At 28.5% G+C, this 13187-nt stretch overlaps 1 protein-coding gene across 2 annotated transcripts in view; it reads right to left on the reverse strand.

Annotated features, from left to right (window-relative positions):
* Window positions 1-13187, reverse strand: part of raw (NDT-like domain-containing protein raw) — a 212577-nt gene that overhangs the window by 49950 nt on the left and 149440 nt on the right. For both annotated transcript variants that reach the window (XM_075370766.1, XM_075370765.1), the window contains one exon: window positions 6253-6373. In XM_075370766.1, coding sequence (XP_075226881.1) covers window positions 6253-6373 — 121 coding nt within the window. The remainder of the gene's footprint in view (window positions 1-6252; window positions 6374-13187) is intronic.

Genomic DNA, 13187 nt, shown 5'->3' on the forward strand with positions numbered 1-13187 from the left:
ACAAACACATAATTTTTAGTATTATTATTATTATTATTACTGTTATTATGTTACTGCATTATGAGATCAGTTCTATTTTTAAAAATACGATTAAAAACCAATAATAATCATTACTAAATAAAAAATCAATGAAATCATTTTGCCATGTTAATAACAACAAAAAAATCTGGCAATGATGCTTCTTAATTTTCATGACATTTGAATAGAACTTAAAATTTAACCTAAAATTTATTATTATATTACTCTTATGACCTTACATATCTTAAATTATTATTTTTTTAATTATTTATTTTAATTCTTTTTCTATTTTATTTTAATTCTATAATGAATTGTGAAGTTTTATGTTTGTAGTGTTCATCTATAGAGATGGGAGAAGATTAAATTGACATGCAAAGGAGAAAAATGAAGAAATAATGAGAATAAATGAAAATATAAACTTAAATCAAAACAATTCAAAACAGGGAAGCTAACTGATCAGAATATGTCATGAAGATGTGAAGGATTGATTGAAACAGTGCTGCCAGAAGTATCAGTATTAGAAAATACCACAAATTTACATTTCATATTCCCATGGGCAAGCTTCAAAAACTTTGGTGACTCAAACATAAAAAAAAAAATAAAAACTACAGATGCTCTAAAAAGGAAATGTTAGCAACCAGGTTCTCAAAAGTTTAGGTGATAATAGACAAGATAGAGATGAAAGTGCACACATTGTAAGAGACCTGTCTCAGAGCAAATGATTTAGAATGAATTGTTAAACTGACCGTACAATATTACAAAATCAAACTTGTCCTATGACACTCTCTATCTTATGGAATCAAAACACAATGAAATGGAAATTACATCAAATAACTGTTTACTTAATAAAAGGCTTTCCAAACTCCATTGTGTACATCTATCTCAAATAATATTGATCAAACATGTAGTTCTTTAAGCTCAATTTGAACATTTGTAGTAAAAGAGATTTTGTATTCATTTTCCTATAAATTAGAATAAATTAAAAAAAAATAATAATAAACACAGTACAAAATATGTATTAAAAACATAAAAATGATTTTTCAATTCTTTAATTTCAACTTTTTAAAACTGAAATTAAAACTATTATCATATATGCCTAGTTTGAAGTCAATTTCTAAAGGTAAAAATTTAGAATTGATAAAATATCATTTTTAAGTCAATTTTATTAATTTTTTTTACAGTTTATATTAATTTAAAATATGCATTAGAAAAAAAATCATATGTACAAAGGGATTAATAAGAAAATATAATGAAAAGAAACTAGCATCTCCATGAAAATAAGAAAGGAATGCAAATAAAAATGTAAAAGCTACTCTACTACACGAGACAAGGTTCTTTGAACTATTTTGTTACTTTTTTTTCTAAAACTCTCGAGGTATATATCAATACACAATATTATAATATAGCAATCTTAATACTAAATGATAAATGATGACAAAAAATGGAAAACATCTTAAAAGTCATGTTTGAAGATGTAATTTCTGTTTTTAAAAAATGTTCAACTACAATTATCTGAAAAATTATATTACCAGACTATTAGAAAAACTTTCTCTACAAATCAGAAAAGAATCATTCAAATCAGCTTATATGGTAAAGAGTATACACAAACAATAAAAAAAGAAGAATACATTTGGTATAATTGAACTGTCTTTTTAAGTTGATTTATAAACTCAATAAGCTCCATTTATTGTTTTTATTAATCGATGACATAACACTTTTATCACTCTCACCCATACTTAAAGCAATTAAAATTTGTTGATGCCTATTTTGTGAAAGTCTGGCCAGTTCTACACTTAACAATGTCACATATTTACATGCACAGAAAATGTCAAGCTCATTGTTCTAATTTTATAGTAGGATATTACAGTTACCAGACGTAGCTGCGCAAGGCTACTTTTACAATCATTAATCAATATCTACAACCTAATGTAAGAATGTAAGAATGGATGTTTCTGTCCATCCAATAAGTCAGTCAGCTTGTCCCTCTGTCTTTCTTTGTATGAGCTTTGCGTATATAAGACCTCTTTTTTTAAAAGACCTGAATTAGAACGGGCATACAGCAAGCAATTATATTACATAAGAATATTATGATTCAAAATTTCAAAAATACATATATAAAAACCTAGGCATCATTTTACTTTATTTTTTTATAATAAATTAAAGAAGCTGGGCTTAATCAGAATTAACAATCTTTGCAGATTAACAACATAGCAATCTTATTAGCAGTTTTTATGAAAAAGAATGGTCACATATTCTTAAAAAATAACTATATCCACCTTGACCGAACCAGACAACAGAACTGTTTTTTTATAACTCGACTCCAATATTTCAGATTATGAGAAAAAGCCTTATAAAGCTTCAACTGCTATTTGTAATAAATTGCTGAACCACAAATTTCCCGCCAATCTAAAATACAATTAAAAGATTTTCTTTTACAGAAACAATATTATTCTGTTGATGAATTTGTAATACTAAGTTAAATAAAACCGATTTAACTGCATTCTGTTTAACATGTAAATAAATATGAGCTGAAAATAATTTTCATCGGAATTGTCAATTACTCTGTAGTAATTTTTTATATTTAATATGTTTACCTTAACATATGTTTGTAGTTAAATAATTAATAAGGATTTTAAACATATAATTTTTCATCTTATAATTTGTTTTTATATTTATAATTTATCAGATGAGATCTGTATAATGTATTTTTATGTACCGATCAGAATAAATATTTATTTATTTATACAATAATAGTTTTATTACATAATAATATAGTTTTATTTATTTAACAATATTATTTTTTGGGTTCTGTGTTATTAAAATAAGATGAATAGTTTCTAAGATTCACATGTGACTACATTAAATGGCTGAAAATATTATTACGCAGCTTTTTAATATTATTATTTGGTCGGCCTATAAAACATTATTTTTTTGAAAATTATACTATAATTATATTCAAAGAGAGGAAAAGATACTATCGTTGGAATAAACATTTGTATTGAATATATTGAAAATATATTTTATTTTAATAACTTTTTAGAGTTTTTTTTTTCTTGTAATAATTCACCAGAGAAGCTTATATGTAAATGAAATTTCGTAGCCTTTGCATATTAGCATTTACTGGCTGATATACTGGTTGTGCATTTAACAGAGGATACAAAATATATATATTTGAACATAGATTTGAAATTCTGGTCGATCTTCCTTCTCCATACTTCCATGTTTGATATGACCTTATTTTTACTTTTAGTTACCATAAATTCCATTTTAACTGTGGGTTTTTTAATACTATTATAGGCCTCTTATATAAAAAAGAACATTCTACTACCAACAATCACGTTATCATCTACTAGTAATCTGAGGAAACCTATTATATAAATTAGTCCCGAGTTCACTAAAGATTCTTTCACAGGTTTTTCAAGTATCAAGTTGAACAATAGCAAGCACATCACCCTTTCATAAGTTAATTTCTCATTTCAAATTTTTCTGGCTGGTTTTGAATCCTAACTTAAAAGACAACTCTTGTTACAGTCAATTTGACAAGTTTTATGATCTTCTAAGATCATTTCATCTATCGTCTCGTACAATCAAAATCTTAATATCATATCATACGTCACTTAAAATTTATAAATGTAGTACAATATAGGTAACAATATTACACACCAGGATTTTTACTAATATATGACAAAGCATAAAAATATTCTCTCGATTACAGACTGCCTGGATCAGAAGATTGTTTGATAGTTCCCAATTACTCTCTCGATCTTTTACACAAAAGGTTCGCAAAAACTTTTATTCAACACAATGTAATTTAGTCAATCTTTTTTGTATTCCAATTAGATTATAACAAATTCATAATAAGAGTTACATTATAAGTTATTATATCATACTTGCATCATGTATGAATAAACATAACTGACAAAATTATTTCAAATTAGTACGAAACATTACAAAAAGAAAATATTTTGTACAACTCATAAATTAACGTTAAATTTTATATAAATACAAATTAACTCAATGTAACTTATTCATTAATTAAACTTAATTAGGTAATGAAAATAGATCAATATATTAATATTATTAGCATTTATATCATTATATATAATTTATACAGCATAAACTAAAAATAGATATTATGCAATTAACTATGATACAGAATAAATAAACACAATCAAACACGCACGCATTATTTCAGTATTGCATATTAAAAATAATTTTCTGCTCCATTTAATAAACAATTTTATTATTATTATTAATATTATTATACCATTGTAATAATAAAATTTAATGAAACATATTTTTACACTTGAGTATTCTTCTGAATATATACTCAATAAATATTTTGACAGATACAAAAAAAATTCTGAGTACTTAAAGCAATGATAGTAGTATAATTTACAATAAGAAAAATTAACATTTAATAATATTATGACATAACTTACTGCTAGAGTAGTAAGCATCATTTTAATACTGTTGTATAATAAACACATTTGATAATACATAAATTACGCAGTAAATTAACCATCAACCTTTATATGCCATTACAATATTAATAATGTAACACATTTTTTTTTTTTTTAATTAAAATCTTAGCAAAATTATATCGCTAAATGCATCCACAGGATTACTATTCGTAACAATAATGTTTAATTTAAATCACAATTTTATTAAATAATTACGAAAACATTAACAGGTCCCTTGGACAATATCTGTCTCTCAATTCTTTTCTACTTCCAGTTAATTTTTTGGAATCCTGATGCCTATTCATTTGCATTTATATATCATCTATCATTTTTACTATTCACTTACCAAAATTTTTACGTGTGAGACAGCTTCACTGCCCCTAGCATATTTAATTTAGAAACATCTTTTTACTTACAAAATTAGCACGGTTAGACTGGTTATAGATAAATCTTTCAACCCTTAAAGAGGTACACAATTGAAATTCATTTTGATACGACAGGAGGAAGAAGAAAAATCTAATGTAAGGATATAGACAAGATATATTATTTTTTTTAATTACACAAATATTTACTTTTTTCCATTCTCTTTATTCGTACCATCCAGCACTACTTTAATTCTTCCACCATACATCTCAACCATTCAATTTCTATGTTCATTCTTTCATTCATTCTTTTCAATTTTTATTTTTCACACACTTTACTTTATTTTCTTCAATCTCATTCAATGTGTCCGCATTTCAAACACGTTTGATCTTTCTTTGACCCTTTTCTCAAACATCCATATTTCATATTTGTATAGAAATCAAGTCCAATTCCATCTTGGAGTCTATTGAATTTATCCTTAAGCCAATATAATTCTAGAGGGTATATAAATACCTTTTTCATTTAAAACATTTGACTTGTTCATTGTGGTAACCTCCTAGGTGCTTTCAGTATCATGATTTCAAATACTAAAATATTGATTGTTTCAAAAAATGAGCATTTGCTAAATTTATATTTCTCTATGTTTAATTGATTAAACAAAGTATTGCCATACTTTGTTAATTCTTGTATTTTAACATCTGTGTGTTAATATATTCTTGTACAGAAATACATTACTATTCTTACATTACTAATATTTAATTTAATAATATTTTTTTTAAATTTATGTATATATATATCAAATTTATTTAAAATGTCATTCCTGAAGAGCTTACTGGTTATTTCAAAAATATGTCTAGAGTGCTAACTAAGTTTGTTCAACATTTTTTGCTACTTCTCAACTGAATTCATTCTAGCAAAAATAAAATAATTTAATCACATAATTTCAAAAAATTTTATTTTAGGTATTTTTTTTAAATCTGTATTTTTCTGGTAACCAGTTTATTCTAAAAGAAGGGAATACAAAAGTATATAACTTACTTGAGATCTGATGCTCAAGTCATTCAAACAAAAACCGAAGTAAAACTTGCAACACCCAGGAATAACACGAATAAATATAAAAATGTTAATAATATAACTAATAGCAGTGCTTCCTAAACCTGTATTAAGGTAAGAAAAAATATTTTATCCAATATCAAGTAATATTTTAATGAGAAAAAATTAATGCTAGAGGTTGAAAATACAACATGATGTTAGCAGTACCCTTCAGTTTCATTGGTTTAGAACAAATTATAACATCAGAGATCAGCAAGGAATTAACTAATATCTCAACAATGAACACGTTTTATAGACATCAGTCTATAAAACACAAACACAGAAAGCAAAATATTAACAATAACCGATCACTCACCCTCTTTCATAGCAACGTTTCAATTCTGTTGCGAATGTGCAAAACTCTCCAAATGTAAGATAGGATGCAGAGTTACGATCAGATGATGAGCAATCTTTAGCGCACTGCAGCATGTCACACACTACACACAAAAAATACATTTATATTAATCATTTTGAAAAAGAACCAAAATGGATTCTTAAACGGAATGTTTTGCTTAGATGCAATTTTTCTTTAAATAAAATCAAAATAGATGAATAAAAAAAATAATAAGGAAGATAATGGCAGTATAAAATTTAACTGTCATGAACATTTACTAAAAATTTTTTTTAATGTTATATAGGAGAATTATGAACGACAGATGATGTAATGTTGAATGCGTGTTAGCATAACCAAGAAGAGTTTTCATGCACAAAGAAACTTACTGATATCAAACAGATTTAGAAATTAGAAATAAATAATACTTTTCAAAATCTTTACGTGAATTTTAATGCTTTATATGCCAATAAAACATGGAAAACAAATATGTCAAAAAATTAAAAAAGTGAAGCTTTTGAATTGTTAAAATTTTAAAATATTTCAAATTAGGAAAATCAATTAATTATTCTGAAATGAATCTGTACAAAACATTAAAAAAAAATATTAATTTGAAACAAAATATTGCAAAAAGAAGAAATGGGTTACAGAAATACATATATAAAGATATATATATATGAACTCAGGTTTACATGACATCGCAATGAATAGAATATAAAAGGCACATCATAACTACAAACCAGTTATATAAATTTGCAAACAGTTATGTGTTTATACTTAAGTATAAACAAAGCATTTACTAATATAAAAGAGCATTTTACCATGAAAATCTGGTTGAACCGTTCATCTGGACATTACCACACAATTATGTGATGAGGAAGTTTGCTCATTTATAAATGCTGTTCTCAACATACTCTTTTATTTCTGGAGAAAAACAATACTTTTTTTACTGTTAATATTTAAACAGGTCAATTACAAATACATTGAACAGTAATAATGTGGTGCTCTTAACCGCATTAAAATATCCCTACAGATTTTCAGGGCCTGCTGTAAGCATGTATAGCAGCAGGAAAGGATGTGACCAGCTGTCTGTAGAAAGGTTTTAACTCTCTTCTCAATGGGTTTTTGACTAGCAGTGCAGTTCTTCTGAGAATAGATTACTCATTCTTATTACCCGACTCTTTTCCTGATCCTTGGTCCTTTTATTTCCAGTTTTACCTAGCAGGTAAAAATGTAGGTTCAAATCCATACTGAGGATGCCAGGATCTACAGCCTACCCATTTTTTTTATTCTTGATGTGTCCGGATGGTAGGTTCCTGTCGACTGAACCAGGGATTCTACTGCCAGTTGGTGGGCGCATGTTAAGCCTAACAGCCGATGAGTTTATGGATAAAACTAGACCTCCTGATCCTAAAATACAAATACGTCAAGATTTCAAGATAAGTGCACAACATAATGCGATGGAAAATTGTACTAAACGGTTAAATTACTTAAGATTAAAATTTTACATTCAGTAATCGAATTAGTTTAATTAAATAATTTAACTCGTAATTGCTGGTCAAGAGTGCAATGCCTTCATTTTAAATTAATTGTTTAATGTTACAATTTAGAGTATAAACTATTATCTATACACAAACCAATCTATCTTAATTAAAACTAAGTTGTACAATTTGAAACAGACTTTACTTGCCAATTTTTAAACAAACACATGGGGCTTCAATATAAATCATTCTTTAATCAAGATAGCATTTACTGACGTTTAAAGGTAATAAATTTGTAATACTTAAAGTATTCATTTAAAAGGTCAATCGAATATTACTAAGAACATTATTATTTTATTTAAGGATCATTAATGTTTACCATTTAATAACATAATAAAATTTGATTACTCCAAAAAAAATTTATATTTATTTTAAAGGATTATACATTATGTAGAGTTTTATTTTCAGAGGTTAAATTTTGGGAATGTTAAATACTTAAAAAGGAAATGTTTTTTACTTCTCTTTTTTATAATATACTTATAATATTCCACTTAATTGGGAAGTTGTCATGTTCACATTTGAAATGAAATTTAAATAACTTTAATTAAAAAAAAAACACTTGATTTTCCAGCAGCATTTTATTCTTAATTAAATGACATGTTTCTTTCTAATGATTTAGCTTAACCTGTTCTAAACATATGACGACTAAAACTAAAATATTTTTATAAATTACAGAAGAAAAAAAATTCATAAGAAGCAGTAAAATCTTTCCTTTACAATTAAACTAAAAGATTCTCTCTTTTTCTGTTTAGCCAAAACCACTGTAAGGTATTACTTCAGAGGATATGTATGAATGAAAATGAAGTGTAGCCTTCTACAGTGTCAGTTCAACCGTTCCTGAGATGAGTAGTTAACTGAAACCCGACCATCAAAGAACACCGGTATCCACCCATCAAGAATTCAAATGACTTGTAACAATTACCTATAATTTTTTTGTCTACCAACTTTAAACTCAGTATCAAAATTTTTCCCACTTTTTTTTTTTGTCTTCAGTCATTTGACTGGTTTGATGCTGCTCTCCAAGATGCCCTATCTAGTGCTAGTCGTTTCGTTTCAGTATACCCTCTACATCCTACATCCCTAACAATTTGTTTTACATATTCCAAACGTGGCCTGCCTACACAATTTTTCCCTTCTACCTGTCCTTCCAATATTAAAGCGACTATTCCAGGATGCCTTAGTATGTGGCATATAAGTCTGTCTCTTCTTTTAACTATATTTTTCCAAACGCTTCTTTCTTCATCTATTTGCCACAATACCTCTTCATTTGTCACTTTATCCACCCGTCTGATTTTTAACATTCTCCTATAGCACCGCATTTCAAAAGCTTCTAATCTTTTCTTCTCAGATACTCCGATCGTCCAAGTTTCACTTCCATATAAAGCGGCACTCCAAACATACACTTTCAAAAATCTTTTCCTGACATTTAAATTAATTTTTGATGTAAACAAATTATATTTCTTACTGAAGGCTCGTTTAGCTTGTGCTATTCGGCATTTTATATTGCTCCTGCTTCGTCCATTTTCAGTAATTCTACTTCCCAAATAACAAAATTCTTCTACCTCCATAATCTTTTCTCCTCCTATTTTCACATTCAGCGGTCCATCTTTGTTATTTCTACTACATTTCATTACTTTTGTTTTTTCTTGTTTATTTTCACGCGATAGTTCTTGCGTAGGACTTCATCTATGCCGTTCATTGTTTCTTCTAAACCCTTTTTACTCTCGGCTAGAATTACTATATCATCAGCAAATCGTAGCATCTTTATCTTTTCACCTTGTACTGTTACTCCGAATCTAAATTGTTCTTTAACATCATCAAGTGCTAGTTCCATGTAAAGATTAAAAAGTAACGGAGATAGGGAACATCCTTGTCGGACTCCCTTTCTTATTATGGCTTCTTTCTTATGTTCTTCAATTATTACTGTTGCTGTTTGGTTCCTGTACATGTTAGCAATTGTTCTTCTATCTCTGTATTTGAACCCTATTTTTTTAAAAATGCTGATAATTTTATTCCAGTCTACGTTATCGAATGCCTTTTCTAGATCTATAAACGCCAAGTATGTCGGTTTGTTTTTCTTTAATCTTCCTTCTACTATTAATCTGAGGCCTAAAATTGCTTCCCTTGTCCCTATACTTTTCCTGAAACCAAATCGGTCTTCTCCTAACACTTCTTCCACTCTCCTCTCAATTCTTCTGAATAGAATTCTAGTTAAGATTTTTGATGCATGACTAGTTAAACTAATTGTTCTGTATTTATTATGCTTACATATATTCCTACCTGGAGAATAATGTAATCTTTTTGAGCTCCCTCAAAAAAATCCGAACAAGTTTTCAAGACAAAAATTGGCTGGGCTGTCTGATCAATGGCTGCAACCCAAGTATAAATCATGTAGACCGACGTTAAGAAAATGAAACGTGCTTAAATTATCCATGCGATTCTACTTATGAATGTGCAACCATTGGAAAAAGGATATTCGCTTCTTCTAATAAAATAACAATATCCACATCAATTAAACAAGATAAAAGAATTGTTTTCGTGTAACTCAAAATAATATTTTGAATTATGAAAAAATCTTATTGCGATTTGCTGCCTGTTTAATAGATTATTGAAACGTTTAAGAAATCTTCCATCAATCTATTTAAGATATGATAAAAAAGGGTTTTTACATAAACAATGTTACTCTTTCAATGAATTATCAAATAATACTAATTATTTTCTTTTGAATCCTGAATTTTTTATATCCAGTTAAACATGTACATAAATATTCGTTTAAATAATTTTCATTAATGCCTTCTGAATTGTGAATTAATTTTTAGTTTCTTTTACACTTAGCATCTTCATACCACCTTTGAATTATCTGATAAATAAATAATTAACACGGACGTTTTTACATCCTTGTACGAAGTAAAAGAACTATTGTGATGGCGAAAAATTTCGGTTTTCAGATTTCAACGGAAATATCCATTTTGATCATTCCTGAATTCATTTTGACTACTTTCGGCGTGACGACATACGCACGTGCGTATGTAACCCGCATAACTCAAAAACGATTAGCCGTAGGATGTTGAAATTTTGGATTTAGGACTGTTGTAATATCTAATTGTGCACCTCCCGTTTTCATTACAATCGATTGCACCAAAAGTGTCCAAAAAAGCCCAAAATCAAAAAAAATATGAATTTTTGACTTTTTCTTAACTGCAGTAATAAGCACTCGTAGAGAGCTTTTAAACGAAATATCATAAGTGGTACTACTTATTTTCATCGGTTCCAGAGTTATAGACAAATAATATTTTAATTAGTTAAATATTTGTATTTTAAAAGGGGAAGGTACATCGGTTCGAATCAGACTTTATCTTCTTTTTTTTAATTGAAATATATTGATTTATTAATAATTATTAACCTTTGATTGTAAAAAATTTTTACGATACGTAAAAATTCAGTAACAATAAAAAGAAAAAGAAGTTATTAATGAAATAAAATTTTATGTAATTTTCATTTAAAAATAAAAATTGTGCATATGTAATTTAATAGGCGTACAAGAAAGTCATGCGGTGTCCACATTAGATTTTTTTATTTTGTAATTAAACGGGTTCCTACATAATTCTGGTTTGATCAAGGTTTTACCATTGTTTCCCTTGATCCATCCCAGGTAAATTCTTCCAGGAGTAGTTTTTTTTTTATCAGCGTGTATCCAACTATTCCTGACGCGATCTATTTCACGTAAGAATAAAAGATTAATTTAATTATTTATAAAGCATATAATTTTCATTTAAAAATCATCCACGAGTTACTTAGAAGAAACATACAATGAAACCAGAACAGAAACGTTTTGTACAAAATTAAAAAAAAGAATCTTTATATCGATGTGAATTCGGTGAAGAGAAGGGACTTGAATACGTAAAGAAAATAATTTTTTTAAATCGATTATTGTGATTCGAGAACCGATACTACATAATAAAGAACCCGCATTTTTAGCAGATTTCTACACGTTAACGTAACAAGAGAAAAGTACATTATTCCGTGCTCATAAAAATTAATTTTTTTCCTAAAATTTATATAAATATACAATTTTACAAATACTCCACCTTTTATATTTCAATTCACCTGTAAGCGGACTTGAGCAGAGAGAGATAGTGATAGATGTTTTCATTAGAGGCTTATTAAATTTGTGAAACCGTTTCTTGATTTTTAAGTAAATCAGAAGGACTAAGTAAATTGAATTGTAGGACAAATTAATTGTCGTTATTGCGATCTTATTTATCGGTAAGAGGATAGTATTTTTGATATTTAAAGATTCGATCGAGTAACGATCTGAGACTGATTGAAGTCAGATATAGAAAGAATTTTTGCGTCAAACCTTCGGCGTTAGAGGAAGACGCGGGGATCGCGCTTCTGCGAACCGGTTAATTTGATAATTGAGGGTTGTAAGTTACGGTAGGTGGTCGCGGTCGGAAAAGGCGGTACGAAGGCGATAATAGGTCGTGTAAATACACCGATAGAAATGTCTGCCGAGGCGTTTGCATCTGCGGCATCCTGAAAAGAGGCCAAACCGATGACTGCGTTGTGTTATCGGGTTTAAAGGATCTAAAATACGACCTCCGGCGGTAAAGCCCATCAGGGCTAGTAATTCGGCGGGGAGGGGTGTGACGACCGGGATCGTCACCGGGCAGGCGTCTTCCCCTACGGAGATTAGGATATTCGTGTAGTTAACCCGTCTATCTAACTACATAACACATCTAAAAATTTCTATCCCAAAATTAAAAAATCTTCTTTACCGTTTTCTTAACCGATAAACCTTTCTTAAATGTCTTCAACGTACGTACAACTGTCGTACATTAATAATGCTCAACACTAAACTGAAATATTTTTTTAAGTTCCTGATTACAGCAGTATTACCGAGTTTGGTAAACTGGTAACTGAAAACCGATTGTATTTTTTTTAAACACACCGAAATTAATTTTTTAGTTAGGCTTTTTTTTTTAAATGTACGAAGTGTACACTTATTTATTACGTATCTTGTACTTTTATTTTTATTAACGTTACGGTACTACAAGACACAAATTTATACGATAGGCGGTACAGAAGGTATACTTGTGAAACATCCATCAGACAGGAAACAAAACCGCAACCCCTTGAATACGATACCGATGATCTACCGGCCCTATTATGAAGATACGGTACGGTATCTTTAACGCGGAGGATCTAGCGGAATTAGAACTACACCTGTAGAAATAATAATGGGAAATAAAGGCTCAAGGATAAAGGAAAACAGGTCGGCGGTGTAAAAGTCAAACTTACATAGTTTATCGTAAAAACCGTACCTTGACCGCAGTTTACCGGAATGATACCGTATCTTGTAATCTACATGACAAATCA

The sequence above is a fragment of the Lycorma delicatula genome, chromosome 7, assembly GCF_047948215.1.
Source record: "Lycorma delicatula isolate Av1 chromosome 7, ASM4794821v1, whole genome shotgun sequence".
In the NCBI taxonomy this organism is placed as follows: Eukaryota; Metazoa; Arthropoda; class Insecta; order Hemiptera; family Fulgoridae; genus Lycorma; species Lycorma delicatula.